The 17,138-nt window shown below is 32.7% G+C and overlaps 1 protein-coding gene and 1 long non-coding RNA gene across 2 annotated transcripts in view; one reads left to right on the top strand and one right to left on the bottom strand.

Moving 5' to 3' along the window:
- Positions 1 to 17,138, top strand: part of LOC141507809 (sodium channel protein type 1 subunit alpha-like) — a 226,923-nt gene that overhangs the window by 142,272 nt on the left and 67,513 nt on the right. Inside the window, exons 14-16 of the mRNA XM_074215801.1 lie at positions 5,142 to 5,380; positions 7,124 to 7,297; positions 8,134 to 8,490. Coding sequence (XP_074071902.1) covers positions 5,142 to 5,380; positions 7,124 to 7,297; positions 8,134 to 8,490 — 770 coding nt within the window. The remainder of the gene's footprint in view (positions 1 to 5,141; positions 5,381 to 7,123; positions 7,298 to 8,133; positions 8,491 to 17,138) is intronic.
- LOC141507810 (uncharacterized) overlaps positions 1 to 17,138 on the bottom strand; it is a 107,515-nt gene that overhangs the window by 3,440 nt on the left and 86,937 nt on the right. The window lies entirely within an intron of this gene.

The following is a 17,138-nucleotide window of genomic DNA, read 5'->3' on the forward strand; positions in this document are numbered from 1 at the left end:
CCAATAATTTCACCTCAAAAATATCATACACTTTCAATCACTTCCTTGAAGACTACATCAGTTTTCTTTATCTTTTTCTCATTTATTTTTCCTGTTAATATGATCAAAGTGTATACTCTTCTTTTTATGGTTCTGCTTTTTCTTCCTCTTTCTATTGGCTCATAAATCTCTCTGAATTTCCATGTTTTCCTCATACTTATCAGTCTTAGTCACATTATAGTATTCTGTCACACTACTGGTGAAATTTATCTAATAGTTCTCCAATGGTTGAGCATTTTAGGTTGCTTCTAATTCCTTGCATTAATAATGCTATTATGAAAATCTTTGAACAAATCAATCTTTTGATGTCTTTTCATGTATACTTTCATTGTATACTTCAAAGAATGGAATTATCACCTCTCTCCTCCACTATTCCAACAGCCTCCTAATTGATCTTCCTGTCTCCATTTTCCCCCTTCATGGAAACTATGCTCAGCTGCAGGTATGATATTCTGAAAGGATAGGTCTTACTATATCATTTCCAAATTCAAAAAGCTCCAGTGGCTCCCTATTGCATGTACAATAAAAGACAAATTACTGTTTATCATTTAAAGTTCTTTACAATTTCTAAAAGTCCAAGCTTTCTTCACATTTTATATATACAAATATATGTATATATGAAGTCTTAATTCTAGGACTTACTTATTGTTTGCTAAGCAAAACATTCTGTCTCCTTTCTCAATGCCTCTGTAAGGCTATCCTCCATTTCTAGAATACCTTCCTTCCTTAATTGTTTTCTCTTTGAATCCCCAATTCTCTTCAAAGTTCTTTTTTGAAAACTTTCCTGATTGCCACAGCCATGAATGTCTCCCCCCAAACCATGGTTTTTCATTTATTGTGTAGGAACTATTTTATTTTTTCTCCATTTCTGAATCACTTTAATACAATGTCTAGCACATAGTAGATGCATTTGCTTGCTGAGTTAATGGGTATAAATATACTTACAATATTTACTACATCCTCTGAAATTACTTTCTTAAAAACAAACTCTGCAAATATGAATTCTATCAGCTGTGAAAAAAGAGTACCTGTCTTTATACAACCCAATTTAGTTTCGTTTTTTGGTTTGGTTTGGGTTTTTTTGCTGAATATTTCTGTGTGAGATATTATATACCTCATTAGTTATTTTTTTACCTTTTTCAAATTGTTCATATCCTTTGATAATTCGTCCACCACAGACTGGATTTTGGCTGTGCACATTTTAAACAGTTATTACATATTGAAATGATCATTTTAAATGTCATATATTCAATAGACATTTTCCTATTTTGTTTTTATTTTTCATTAAATTATAATGGTTTTAACTGTGGATTCTTTTTATTCATAAGCATAAATCTTGTTCCTAGTAATTCCTCTTATATATATTGAATAGTGAAAGTCATCTCTTCTTCCCAATGGCATAATTGCTTTATTCCATTTTCCTCAATCTTTTAATTTTTATGTATTTAAATTTTTGGTCAATTCCATTTCATACAGTATAAAACTATTCAGTATAAGATGTGTATAGGTTTTTCTGTCAATATTCCATCCTGACAGACCTCTCCTCAAGCTCTCTTAAGTTTTAAGACTTTGAAGAAATAAAAAGTAGTTCCTTTCCACCAAAATTTGAGAGATACTTGGTTTATATTTCTTTATAATCCCTATTCTACCTAGCACCCCAGAATCATAAGAATGCTAAAAGGAATAGTCCAGAACATTTCCTTCCTGCTTCCATTAGACATGCTTTGGAGAATTTAGACCTTGAAGTTTACAAAGACATTAAGAATGTGAAGAAATGCAATGGGATATAGTATATGTCTAATGTATAATTATATAAAATTCATGGAATTGGTGGTGATTCTGGGAAGATGGTGGAGTAGGTGAGAAAATTCCAAAGTTTACAGATTTCCTCCACTAATGAGTCAAAAAGAAAAAACACCTCAGACTGAAAATAGAAGTGGCAAAAAAATTTGTGGCAGAATAGTGTTCCTTCTAGGATAACTGGAGAATAATAAGTGTTCCTTCTGAGATGACTGGAAAAGATCTGAAGAAAGCACTCAGGGTCGAGGTTCCACTAACCACCTCCAGGTTAGTTCCCTGAAATAGGAAGAGGTGAGCTCTAGAGGCAGCAAGGTTGGGATGAAGTCTCTGTCTCAGTCACAGGAATTTTCACATCACAGACATTGTGAAGTCAGTTGTCTGAGCAGGGGAAGAGAGAGAACCTCTGCTGATAAGGAACACCAAACCCAGCTGTGCAGTGAGACTGTCCTGTGCAGAAGGGAACCAACATATTCATGATTAATGCAGAGACTGTAGCACAGAACACTGCTGGTTGTTGACACGTAGAGAACAATTGAGTTCTTAGTCTTGCTCCCAGATCAGAGGGGAGAACTGAAGGTTATAACCACTTAACTAAGAGTTGAATATAAGAAAAAGCTGCTATTTTTTAAAAATGAGATGGCAATGGAGAAAGAACCCAAACAGAGGCAGTTACTAAGGAAATAGAGAAGAGTGGAGTTCATCATCATCATAGGAAGTTGCAGAAGCAAAATAAGCCTCTCCTACCCCAAAAGAGGAATATCAAATGACTACCTACTCAAAAAGAATTCATAGAACTCAAAAAAGATTTTAAAAATAAAGTAAGAGAGACTGAGAAAAAAACTAAAAAAATAAATAAGTACAAAGAAAAACAAGAAAATTGTGAAAAGGAAGTAAACCAAATGGAAAAGGAGATCCAGAATCTTGAGGAAGAAAATGATTCTTCAAATATTAGAATAGAGCAAGAAGTCACTGAAGTCATAAGAGATGGAGAAATATTAAAACAAAATATAAATAAATACAAAGAAAAAATAGAAAAGAAAAGCAACAGATTTGGAGAACAGATTAAAAAGAAAGAACAAAAGAATAATTGGACTATTTAAAAACTATGAACAAGGGGCGGCTAGGTGGCGCAGTGGAAAGAGCACTGACCCTGGAGTCAGGAGTACCTGAGTTCAAACCTGGCCTCAGACTCTTAATAATTGCCTAGCTATGTGGCCTTGGGCAAGCCACTTAACCCCATTGCCTTGCAGGAAACTAAAAAAAAAAACAATAAACCTATGATCAAAGAAATAATCTTGATGCAGTAACATAAAAACAAGAGGGGAAAGTAAAAAATATAAAAAAATTCACCTATAACCTCCTGAAAGGGATCCTAGGAGGAAAACATACAAGAATATCATAACTAAATTCCAAAAGCCCCCAAGTTAAAGAAAAAATATTAAGAGAACAAGAAAAAATAATTCAAATATGAGACCCACAATTAGAATTCCCAAGACCTCTCAGCAGCTATTTCAAATGATTTCAGATCTTAAATTTGTTGTTGTTGTTGTCCTTAGTTCTTGAAGAGGACCATGGCATCAGCGAGGTAATACCATAACAAGCATGTGAATTGAATTTGAGTAAGGGGGTGCTGTGCTCTGTCTTTGGTCTCAGTTTCTCCTCCAGACCCATCTGGATCCAGTGACCAGATATGAATCAGGATGACTGGAAATGACCCTAGATGTGAAGCAATCAGGGTTAAATGACTTGCCCAAGATCACATAGCTAGTAAGTGTCAAGTGTCTGAGGTCAAATTTGAACTCAGGTCTTCTTAACTCCAAGACCAGTGCTCTATCCACTGCACCATCTAGCAATCTTAGAACACAACATATCAAAGAGCAAAAGAACTGCAGTTGCAGTAAAAAAAAATATACCCAGCAACGTTAAGCATAATTCTAGTTAAAGGGGGGGGGCAATTCAGTGAACTGCCAGAATTTCAGGATTTTGTTGCAAAAAGACCTGGAAAATTTAACATAAAAAAATCCAAAGAAATATAAGACAAACATCAAAGACTGATTACAAGGGATTCAATAAAAACAATTTGTTTACTATCTATATGTGGAAATGTAAAATTGGGTAGTGAGAAGGAAAGATGGGGATACAACTGATTAGGATGGGATTCTTTTTTTTAGGTTTTTTTTTTACAAGGCAATGGGGCTAAGTGGCTTGCCCAAGGTCACACAGCTAGGTAATTATTAAGTGTCTGAGGCTAGATTTGAACTCAGGTACTCCTGACTCCAGGGCCGATGCCGTATCCACTGTGCCACTTAGCTGCCCCCTAGGATGGGATTCTTAAAAGTAAAATGGTCTAGGAAAAAAATTTCAAAAAAGAATTACAATCTTATACAAATAAGGTGTGAAAAGAAGAACTGATACAGAGGAATTATATGTGGAAGGAGAGCTGATAGTTCTGGAAACCTACTTTAATTGGGAATGGGTTAAAAAGGGAACAATATGTATTATATACATAAATATACATATGTATAAGCCTATAAAAGCTTATAAATTCAGAAAGAAATTAAAGGAGGGGATAGGGAGGTAATTTGTTAGAGGGTATATAGAAGAGTGTGTAGGTTAATAGAGAGTTATAGTAGATTAATGAAGAGGGCATATAGAAGGGTGTTTAAGGGAGGTATTTTTTAAGGACTACTAATTAAGGAATAGGAGGGCAATAGAGTAGAGGAGTGAGAAATAGTTGTTGCTTTCAAGAAATGTTATAAAACAGAAATAAATATAAATATAATATTTATCTGTTATATATTATGTGTCTTTATGTGGGTATGTATACATGTATCTATATAAAAATATATGGTTGTATATATGTATATATCTATGTTATTCATATGCTGTATGAATATATACATTCTTCATTATAGCCATCCCAGGGGGAGGTGGGAGGAAAAAAATAAACAGTGCACACCAGAAAACAGAAGAAAACCTATAAAAAGACAAAGAAAAAGGACAATTCTGAAAACAATGTTCAATATTTATTATATAAAGTTTTCTTGAAACTGAAACTTATTGTTTTATATTATGAATTGTCATGTTTTGCTGCACATGACAATGTTTTGTATTTTTAAAATGAAAAATATATTAAAAAATCAAAATTCCAAGCACATAGAAATTTCTATAATCCTTAAAGTCCTAGTGAAGAAATAAATTAAGAAGGCAGCTTCTTCTTTTCATGGCAAAAAGAAATGTATCAGTTAGTAAAGAAAATATCCCAACTGTATTTTTTACTGATTTCATGTTTTATTCTGCAGAACTTGAAGAATCCAGACAGAAGTGCCCACCCTGCTGGTATAAATTTTCCAACATTTTCTTAATCTGGGATTGTTCCCCACACTGGTTGAAAGTGAAACACATTGTCAATCTAATTGTGATGGATCCATTTGTTGACCTGGCAATTACCATCTGCATTGTGTTAAATACTCTGTTCATGGCCATGGAACATTATCCAATGACTCCTCATTTCAATAATGTGCTTTCAGTAGGAAACTTGGTAAGCGTATTGAAAGGAAAAAGTTTTCTTTCCTTAAGATTATTATTTCAGCAATCTTTTTCCTTCAAAATCTCACAGCAAGGAGTTGTGGGTAGATAGAATTTCAGAATCCAAAGAACAAAAAAGGAAAATGTTGCTTTATAAGAATGCACACATAAAAAAGAAAAAATTATTTAGCATCTACCTCACAGAGATTGCTTTACAAACTCTAAAGTATTTTATAAATACTATATCAATGAGTATCAATGAGCAAAGTAGATATTATTTATTATTTTATTATTATTGGTACTAGTAGTATTATTGGCATTTCACTATCATCTTTCTTGATGAGATTCAACTAAGAATGGTCTGAGTACAGGAATCCTCTTATCAGTCTTCTGAATTTCACGCCAGTATTTTATCCAAAGAGTAACATCATTAGTGTTGTGATATAGAGATAGTTCATTGACAATCTTTTCTAAATCCCTAATGGATAATATCTGCTTTCCATGATTGAGAAATGAAACTATTAATATATTCAAAGATAAGTCTACTATCTACTGACAAAATAATATTTCAAAAGCATTGATGTAGTTCTTATCAAATCTCAAAGTTCTGTAGACCTATTTCGATTCTTATAATTTTCTATGGGTACCTAGTATTTGTGGTTCATTTGAATGATTTTGAATTTTGGTGATAGTTTTCATTGCTGCAAGAAATCACAAATCACAGTCTCCCCCAATCATTTTTTTAACCCAACTATCTATTGTCCCATGATAGGGCCCTAGAGTTAATCAAATATACTTTCATAGTCCATAAATTGTCCAAGCCTTTTCCTCTTAAAGGGGCTTGGTACTTGTGTTGTTTTATCCATTTATATTAAAGTCATGAAATATTGATAACCTACAGTACACTGTGTATCAGATATTTAGCAGTCCCATTTTGGCAAAGGTTACCACTTAATTTTTTTTCCATTTTATGTTTCAGAAAAATAAATTATTTAGGTGTTTGTCAATTGAACCTGGATAGCTTTGGAATATTAGACTATTATTTGTTTAAGGAAACAGACTTGATCTTCTGAGGCAATTTTTCCTTGTAGTTTGCTTTGAGGTTTGAGAGATTTAGGTAAGAAAAAGAAGCTTTGTATTTAATAGTCTTCTTTTTACCTTCTCTGTTTGTTTTTTCTTTCTTTTTTAAAATAACTCAATCAATAAATCAGTAAGTATTTGTTGTTAATCCAGGGATTAGATGCAAACCTAAAAGTGAGGCATTTCATATTCTTGTCCAGGAACATATTAAGTACTTCTGCAAGAGAGTAGGAGGCTATGCCACATTTTTATTGATAATTATATGCAAGGCAGATACATAAAAATATGGATAGAGAGAGGGGAAGGAATATTAATTTGGATTAATATGAATAGAAAGAATAAATGACAAGTTATTATAAAGTGTGACACTAACAAAAAGTTCCTTTAAAAATTATATGATTTTATATGTTTTTAACAAATCATGATTTTTTGAATTTGCATGTTGATTTGTAATTATTATAGAAATTAAATCTACTCTCTAGGAATGTAAACTTGGATTGACAATTGAATAAGAAAAATTACAGTTGGTAATTTAATTGTTGATATGTTCAATCAATGAATGTGTTGCTTGAAGTTTGGAGAAAAGAAATAACTCAAACATCTGAGGGCAAGAGGACTTGTGATCCTTACCTAGGAACACTGTTTGACAGCATTTTAACTTTGTTTCTGGTCTTAGGTTTTTACTGGGATCTTCACAGGAGAAATGTTTCTGAAGATAATTGCCATGGACCCCTATTATTATTTTCAAGAGGGCTGGAATATCTTTGATGGGTTTATTGTGACCCTTAGCTTAGTGGAACTTGGACTGGCCAATGTAGAAGGATTATCTGTACTCCGTTCTTTCAGACTGGTAAACACTTTTCCATTAGTGTTACACAATGTCCTTTCTCCAAAGAGAGTAGCCATTTGTATAGTCTAGTATGTTAGCCAGTTGTCATTGTGTCTGGCTAAACATTGCATAAGGGGTTAGTTATCTCTTGTTTTCAAACCTAACAGTGGAAACATGGATAAAAATGACACTCTTTTAAACTGACTTTAAAAATATATTAAGACCTTTTTTAGAAAGGATGGCAATCTTATGCAAAAAGGGATTATAACTCTTGACAACTAATACACAAATGTAAAGCAAAATGTTTGCTTTTATCCAAGCCAAAGAAAAACTTTTAAAATTATTATATTTTTTGCAAGTTCATACATCAGTCCCTTCTCAATAATGAAAGAAATACAATTTCTTCATATTTATTATCCTAGATCATACAGTTGTGGGGGGGGGTCATCTGGCATTAGAATAGGGTATAAGATAGAATAGGGTCTAAAGACTCCTAAACATCATGAAATAAAAAGGAAATTGTAAAAAAAAAAGAAAAGAAAAGAAAGAAAACAATATGGGGGAAAGAAGTATCACATTAGGTCAGCTAGAACAACAAAGCATTTACATAGACGTTAGAACACCACACACCTAAAAAGGATTATAAAATCATGTCACCTAGATTCAGACCATATTACATACATGTGTTCTATCCAGAATGTCAGACCAAAGGTAGAAAAGAAGGCAAAAGAGTTATTTCCATACTTCTATAAGGGAAAAAAAACAAACTTTGAGATAAATTCTTAGTACACTCAGATGGAAATCACATTTGCATATCTTTAAAACAGTACCTAGTAATTATCATCTTTTGTTTCTAGCTCCGAGTTTTCAAGCTGGCAAAATCTTGGCCAACGCTAAATATGCTGATAAAGATCATTGGCAACTCAGTGGGAGCTCTGGGGAACCTGACCTTGGTGCTGGCCATTATTGTTTTCATTTTTGCTGTGGTTGGCATGCAGCTCTTTGGTAAAAGCTACAAAGACTGTGTCTGCAAGATTGCCCCTGACTGTGAACTTCCACGCTGGCACATGCATGACTTCTTTCATTCCTTCCTAATTGTGTTCCGGGTACTGTGTGGCGAATGGATAGAGACCATGTGGGACTGTATGGAAGTTGCTGGCCAAGCCATGTGTCTTACTGTTTTCATGATGGTCATGGTGATTGGAAACCTAGTGGTAAGTATACACTGAAACTATGGAGGTTAGTTTTATCCAATGCATGGCAAAATTCAGTTCAATATTAAAGATCAAACCCAAAGCTGGGAAGGATAGCTTACTTCCTGGATATGTCTGAATTTTTAAAATCTTGATCAGCTGAAACATTAGGTGAAAGAAAGGAGATTGAATTTTTTTTTAAAAAAGGATAAATGGAAAGTCTTACAGTTAAATTCAAAAAAATTGACTTAAAATTACAAGATGACACAGCTAAGTAATTAATAAAAAGAAAATCTGTAGGTTTTAGTAGGCTGCAAGCAACAAGGTTGGACAAAGTGTATGAGATCCTAGACGTCAGTAGAAGTCTGGAAGACATGAATAAGGGGAAAGGTAGTCCTACTGTCCTAGTAAGAACTCTTTGGGAATTTTGTTTTTATTTCTGGCCCACAAATTTTAGAACAAACCTTTATGAAATTGTGAGCATACAGAGGAGGACAGCCAAGATGGTGAAGGGCTTCAAGTTCAATACACTTAAGGGCTGATTGAAGGATAAGAGCATGAGATAATTAGCAAAAAAAGAGTGAAAGAGAGAAATAATAGTCATTTTCTAGCACTATCCTTGACCTGCTTGGTTCCAGAGGGCAGAACTAGGAGAAATGGACAGAAGTTGCAAAATGACAAACAAACAAAAATGCTTTCTAGAAACTATAACTATACAAAAGTGATAATGGATTCTTCCTTACTGAAAACCTTTTAGGAAAAGCTGGTTAGTCACTTGGTGGCTATGTTGTAGATGGTCTGTTTATTTTCCAGATATAGGTTGAACTAGATGGCCCCTGATGTTCTTTCTAACTCTGAAATTCTATAATTTATTAAAAACTTTCTATGTACAGAGCTCTGTACTAAGGAATTCAAAGATAGATATTTAAAATAATTTCTCTCTTCAAGGAGCTTACATTCTGTTGGGGTATATAATATATACACAAATAACTGTAATAAAAGATAATATGATGATATTTTTAAAGCAATTTTTGGATATTAATGGAGAAAAATAGATCAGGACTTTTTCACCTTCCTACTACAGTAAAATAGATTAGTATAGTGATATCCAATAACATCTTAATGTTTAACAACATTATAGTAATCTCTCAACTGCTTTACCTCCTAAAAAGGAGTTTGGAAGTCACTGAAATCAACTTCTCCATTTTACAATGAAACTGAAACACAGAAAAACAAAGGGACTTGCCCAAGAGCACAAAGACAGAAGCAGAACTGGATTTCAAACATAGATCCTCCTACTCCACTATCCCTTTCAGGCCAGACTTGGGAACAGTGCCTGGGTTGTGTAATGGAAGATTATCATCTTGAGCATTATTGAGGAAAAGATAAAATTTAAACAGATCAGATAATATTTTCATATTCTCAAGGCCATTACCCAAGATATTTACTATACTACCTTCTCCACTCTAACCCTGTAGCAAAAAAAAAAAAATCACCCCCAAGTTATCCCTAGGTCTACAGTCATGGATATAGGAAAACATTTATACACCCTCACTACAAATAGATTGCCCAAGACACAGAAACTGCTAGTTATAATCTCTTTTCATCATTAGAAACCAAACCTATTGAATAAATATACTAACAAAATCAGGGAATGAATGCTTTTACTTTATTGCCAGTATAGGACTAGGAACTAGAGATATAATATATATGCTTTCAGTGAAATCTGTACTTTCTGCCTCACCCTGATCCCAATATCTACTAACTCTAAATGAGCAGTTCTAATTTAGTGAGTCCTCTAGGTAAAACTCAAAACAAAAGAAGACTAATGCAGCCAGAGAGTATACTAATGGAATAAATGATCATTCCTTTCCAACTCTCTGATATGAATTTGTGTGATTTCTGTTGGCAATACAAATACAACAAATTGAAGAGGAAAAACATACACTGGCATATCAATACTCATAAAAATTCTGATAATGGAATAAGTAGCCATTTTAGCTGAAACTGACAGATCACAGTAAAGCAGTTTAGAAAAACTTATAAAATTGGGGAAATTAGTCTCAATGTCTCAGTTAACATTTTTATTGGATTTCTATTTTTTAAATTTAATTTATTTAAGGCAATGGGGTTAAATGACTTGCCCAAGGTTACACAGCTAGGCAATTATTAAATGTCTGAGACCAGATTTGAACTAAGGTACTCCTGACTCCAGGGGCAGTGCTCTAGCCACTGCACCACCTAGCTGCCCCCTAGATCGGATTTCTGAGTTATTCTTAGTATAATTCTAACAATAATTCTAAATAGCACAAAAAATTATAGTTGTTTTAGACATAATTAAAATCGTTATTATTTCCTGGGTTTATTGTTATATATATAAACAGCATCCCAATGGATTCAATGTAGTTTTAAGATTTAATAGTAATGTTAAGATATATAATGTATATAAACATATTTATGGGTATAACATAAATATATTTATACAGTGTACACATGTCAATTTTTCCCCAATAGAATTCTATGAGCCTCATTTTGAAGCTAAAATAAAAAAAAACTTGAATGTCACCTTTCTTGTCTAATGTCTAATGAGGAAACTAGCCTGGGAAAGTTAGATGAATTGATTAAAGATAAGATCAGATTATTTGTTAGAAAAACTTGGTTCATATAAAGCAATGGCCATGTCAAGAAATGTAAAAGAATAAAGAAACTGTCTGATTTAGTAATCAATTGATCTCTTTACTAAAGAGATACACATCCAAAGGCAATGCTAGTTTAAAATGAAAGCTCATTTGCAAGACATTACAAAGGAGGGCTACGAAAAGATTGAATGTGAAATCATCTTTCAAAGAAGAAAAAAAGTGGACAGGGAAAATGAATCTTAAAAAGAAAAAGAAATGAAAACAAATTGGCCTGAAACACACCAAAACCAGATAAAGTGGTGTAGTGAAAAGATTGCTGGTCTGGGAGACTGAAGTTCTAGCTAGCTTTGATTCTTACTGGTTATGTATTCTTGAGCAAGTTATTTCATTTGTCTCTTTCTTTTCACTTTCCTTCTTAGTAAAATTAGAATGACACAAATAGAAATAATCAGGGACCTCAATAATCTGAACTTCTATTAGCATTCTCTGTCAAAAACAGAGTGTCTAATAATTTCATGAATTAGAATGATAATTTCATCCTTTAAAAAGTATTTGAACCAACAAGGGAAAATTTTATTCTATATCTACAGTTTTCTTTGCAACAAGGAACAACTGATTATTAGGGCGAAAAATATAAAAGAATATTCTGGGGATTTGGCCAAATCATTTTAGTATTTCTGATATAGGTTAGAAAATCCCAAAATGATTTGACAGGAATAATAATAATAATAATAATAATAATACCTAACATTTATATAGCACTTAAATGTGCCCAGTACTGCGTTAGTCACTTTAAAAATATCGCATTTGAACCTCACAACTACTCTGCAAGATAGTAGGTGCTATTATTAACCCCATTTTACAAATGAGAAAGCTGAGTCAAAAGGAGGCTAATTGATACCCAAGGTCACACCACTAGCAAGTATCTGAAGCCAAATTTAAACTCAAGTCTTCCCAACTCCAGACCCAACACTATCCACTATACAACCTAACTGCAGAGAGATTTCATAGGATTCAGAGAAAGGATATCTAGGATCCCATAGATGGAAATTCTTCAGAGGGAATCAGTATGGGAGGGATGAGATATTCTCAAGGATGACATTCTGAAGACATAAAGAGATATGATTATGATGTGGAGAAAAAAGGGGGGGGTTGTCTAAAGACTGCTATATGTGTGCAAGGAGTTCATTTCCCAGACAGCTTACATCTAAAAATGACATGTATAAAAGATGTAAGAAAGGGAATGAATGGGTAAATGCAAAAGTGTATACTATTATTGCAGTGTAAGAATAGTTTAGGAGTGCTAACATTCAGAATAAACTGAGTTTAGGAAAGCTAAAGAAAATAATAATTTTATTTTTGCTTTATTGGGGACAGGAAAAAGTGGATCAAAGAAGGTATGACTGCTTGAGGCAGGATTGATTATAAAAAAAAAAACTGGGTGGGGGAAGAGAAAGAAAGAGGGAGAGAGAGAAAGACAAAGCATTCAACTCTTTTTGTTTTTTTCCCCCCTGCGGATCTGTGGACAAAAAACAAAAATAAAATGACCAAAAGGAGTTGGTGCCCAAAATAAGTCGGAAAATAGTATGGAAGCTTTTCCTCCACTTAATGAGCTCAAGGCAGCAGATCTACAAGAAAATCTCTTAATGCTAAAAGAATTGGTGGCTTCATTGTTTACCATGAATTATAGAAAGATTAGAGAGAATGGAATTGATATCAGAGGATTAGAAAAGGGCAAATGGAATCTGCAAACTCTTTCAAGTAGTTTTTTTACTTGATTTTCTAGAATTCTCAAAGTATATCATCATATATCTGTAAAGTGAGTCTGCCTAGTCTAATTCTTTCAATTTCTTTTTTCTTATGTTATTGCTAATACAGCACTGAATAATATTGGTGATAATGGGTATCCTTATTTCACTCCTTATTTTATTGGAGTGCTTATAGCTTATCCCCATTACATATAATGATGCCCAGCACTTTGTTAGTCACTTTAAAAATATCTCATTTGATCCTCACAATTACTCAATAAATAGTAGGTGCTATTATTAACCCCATTTTACAAATGAGAAAACTGGATCAAAAGGAGGCTAGTTGATGCCCAAGGTCACACCACTAGCAAGTATCTGAAGTCAAATTTAAACTCAAGTCTTCCCAACTCCAGACCCAACACTATCCACTATATCATTTTAAGGAAAACTATATTTATTCCTATGCTCTCTAGTATTTTTAATAGGAATGGGTCAAAAACCTTTTCAGCATCTATTGAGATAATCATATGATTTCTGTTAGTTTTGTTATAGAAATGGTCAATTATGCTGATTGTTTTCTTCATCTTGAACAATCCCTACATTCCTAGTATAAATCCTATATGATCATAGTGTATTATTCTAGTGATAACTTGCTGTAATCTATTGGGTAATATTTTATTTAAAATTAGATTTTTTTAATTATTTAAAAATTTTACATCAATAATCATCAGGCCTTTAATTTTCTCTGTCTATTCTGACTCTTCTTGGGTTAGGTATAAGCATCATATTGGAGTTAAAAAAGGAATTTGGCAGAATTCCTTCTTTGCTTAATTTTTCAAATAATTTGTATAAAATTGGAATTAATTGTTCTTTAAATGTTTGGTAGAATTCACTTGTAAATCAATCTGGCCTGGATATTTTTTCCTTAGGGCATTCATGTAATTCCTTGGTTTATTTAAGTATTTTATTTCCTCTTCTGTTATTCTGGGCAATATATACTTTTGAAAATATTCTTCCATTTTACTTATATTTTCAGATTTATTGACATATGTGGGCAAAATAGTTCTAATTATTACTTTAATTTTCTACTCATTGGTGGTGAGTTCCATATTTTCATTTTTTGATACTGGTAATTTGGTTTTCTTCTTTTTTTAATCAAATTAAAGAAATTTGTTTCATTGTTTTTTCATAAAACCAACTTTTAGTTTCATTTATTAGTTCAATATTTTCCTTACTTTCAGTTTCATTAATTTCTCCTTTGATTTTCAGAATTCCTAATTTGGTATTCAATTGAAGATTTTTATTTTGGTCTTTTTCTAACTTTTTAAGATCTCATGTTTCTCCTTTTTATTCATGTAAGCATTCAGAGATATAAAATTTTCCCTAATAACTGCTTTGACTGAATCCCAAAAGTTTTGGTATGAAGTCTCATCATTAATTAGGTGAAATTGTTGATTATTTCTTGTGTTTAATTCATTCATTCTTTAAAATAAGGTTATTTAGTTTCCAATTAATTTTAGTCAATCTTTCCATGGACCTTTTTTACATATAATTTTTATTACATCATGATCTGAACAAGATGCATTTACTCTTTCTGCATTTGATTGTGAATTTTTTAAATGCCTTATTACATGGTCAATTTTTGTATAGGTGTCATGCACCACAGAGAGGAAGGTATATTCCTAACTATCTGAATTCAATTTTCTCCAGATGCCTCACATCTAACTTTTCTGAAATTCTATTTACCTTCTTAACTTCCTTCTTGTTTATTTTGTGGTTACATCTAATTCTGAGGGAGGTTAAGGTCTCCCATTAGTATAATTTTACTGTTTATGTCTTCCTGTAACTCATTTAAGCTTCTCTAAGAATTTGGATGCTATACCACTTGATGCATATACGTTTAATATTGTTATTACTTCATTGCCTATGATACTTCATAGGAAGATGTAATTTCCTTCCTTATCCCTTTTAAGTAGGTTTATTTTTTGCTTTTGCTTTTGCTTTTGCTTTGCCTGAGATCAGGATTGCTACCTTGTTTTTTTTTAACTTCAGCTGAAGCTTAATATATACTATTCAGCCTTTTACCTTTATGTGTGTATCTCTCTGTTTTAAATGTTTCTTGTAAATAACATATTGTAGGATTCTGGTTTTTGATCCACTTTGCTCTTGCTTTCACTTTTATAGGAAAGTTCATTACATTCACAGTAAGTTATGATTACTAACTATATTTTCCTCCATCCTATCTTACCCCTGTTTGTACTTTTTTCCATTTTGTTTCAATATTTCTTGCGGTCTCATGGAAGGCATGTTATCTGCATTAGGTTTTTATACCTTTTTTGCCGAGTTTCTAATTCTGTTGTCAATTTTTTCTTCCATAGCTCCCACTTCTTTTATAATTGTTTACTTCTATTGCTATCATTTCATTTATATATTTTTAAATTCTTGCTTCATTTCTTCTATAAATTTTAGCTTAACTAGTGCTCAAGTTATATTCTTTTTAGGATTTCAATTGTTTGAAATAATTTTTTTCCTTCTCTTTATCTTAAATGTACTGGTAACCATAACTATTTTTATGGTAGGAATCTTTTTTCTTTGCTCATTCTTACAACCTACTTCTGGATTTTGAATTTCATTTTAGATCTGAATTCTATGAGCGTCTATAGAGAATATATAGGCTAAACTTGTATCTACTCATGTTCTGCTGTGGCTTTTGTGTTATATACTAGGACCTCAGAGAACCATCCTGAGAACCTACCTGCTTTCAGTGCTCCCCAAAAAAGTCTGATTAAAAGGGAAGTGTAATAGGTGACCTCTTTCAAAGTTTTCCTTTTCTTATTTATTTATTTTACAATTACATGCCAAGATAGTTTTCAACATTAATTCTTTTTTTTTAGTTTTTTTTTTTTTGCAAGGCAATGGGGTAAAGTGGCTTGCCCAAGGTCACACAGCTAGGTAATTAGAAAATGTCTGAGGACAGATTTGAACTCAGGTGCTCCTGACTCCAGGGCTGGTGCTCTATCCACTGCACCACCTAGCCACCCCTCAACATTAATTCTTTTGAAATGAGTACCTGAGTTCAAATCCAGCCTCAGACACTTAATAATTACCTAGCTGTGTGGCCTTGGGCAAGCCACTTAACCCCATTGCCTTGGAAAACCTAAAAAAAAAAGTTTTGAGTTCTCATTTTTCCCCGTTCTTTCCTTCTGGCCCCCTTCCCTCTAAGGGTAGCAAATCATCTGAAATAGGTTGTACATGTAAAATCAAGTTTAACATATTTCTACATTAGTTAAGCTGTGAAAGAAGAACTAGAACTAATGGGAAAAAACGTGGAGAAGAAAGAAAAACATAAAATAAATTTTTTAAAAGTGAATATAATATGTTTTACTCTGCATTCAGAAGCCATAGTTGTTTTTCTCCTCTGTATATGAATGCCATTTTCCTTAACAAATCTCTCCAGATCGTTCTTGATCTCTGAACTTGCTAAGAAGAAATGCTCATAGTTGATAATTTCATAATGTTGCCATTAATGTGTATAATGTTCTTCCGATTCTGCTCACTTCACTCATAATCAATTTATGCAAGTATTTCCATGCTTTTTTGAAGTCAGATAGCTAAGGATTTTTTATATTTTTTATATTCCATAACATTCATCTACCATAGCTTGTTCAGTTATTCCTCAGTTGAAAGACATCCTCTCAATTTCCAATTCTTTTTCACTACAAAAAGAGCTACTATAAACATTTTTGTACATGTGAGTCTTTTTCTTTTTCGTGACCTCTTTGGGATATAGACCTGGTAGTGGTATTACTAGATCAAAGGGCATACACAGTTTTATTGCCCTTTGAACATATAATTCCAAATTGTTCTCCAGAATAGTTAAATCACTCCACAACTCCACCAACAGTGCGTTAAGCATCCCAGTTTTCTCACATCCTCTCCATTGATCATTTTCCTTTTTTGAACATTTTAACCAATCTGATTGGTGTGAGGTGGTACCTCAGAATTATTTTAATGTGCATTTATTTCTCTAATCAATAATTTGAAGCATTTTTCGTATGGCAATTGATAGTTTTAATTTCTTTATCTGAGAACTGCTTGTTCATATCCTTTGATGATTTATCAATTGGAGAATGACTTGTATTCTTATAAATTTGACTCAATTCTCTATATCTTTTATAAATGAGTCCTTTATCATAAATGCTGGCTGTAAAAATTATTTCGTATCTTTCTGCATTCCTTCTAATCTTGGTTTCTTAGTGTACCCTTTTATTTTAATGTAGAC

Source organism: Macrotis lagotis, chromosome 1 (assembly GCF_037893015.1).
Source record: "Macrotis lagotis isolate mMagLag1 chromosome 1, bilby.v1.9.chrom.fasta, whole genome shotgun sequence".
In the NCBI taxonomy this organism is placed as follows: Eukaryota; Metazoa; Chordata; class Mammalia; order Peramelemorphia; family Peramelidae; genus Macrotis; species Macrotis lagotis.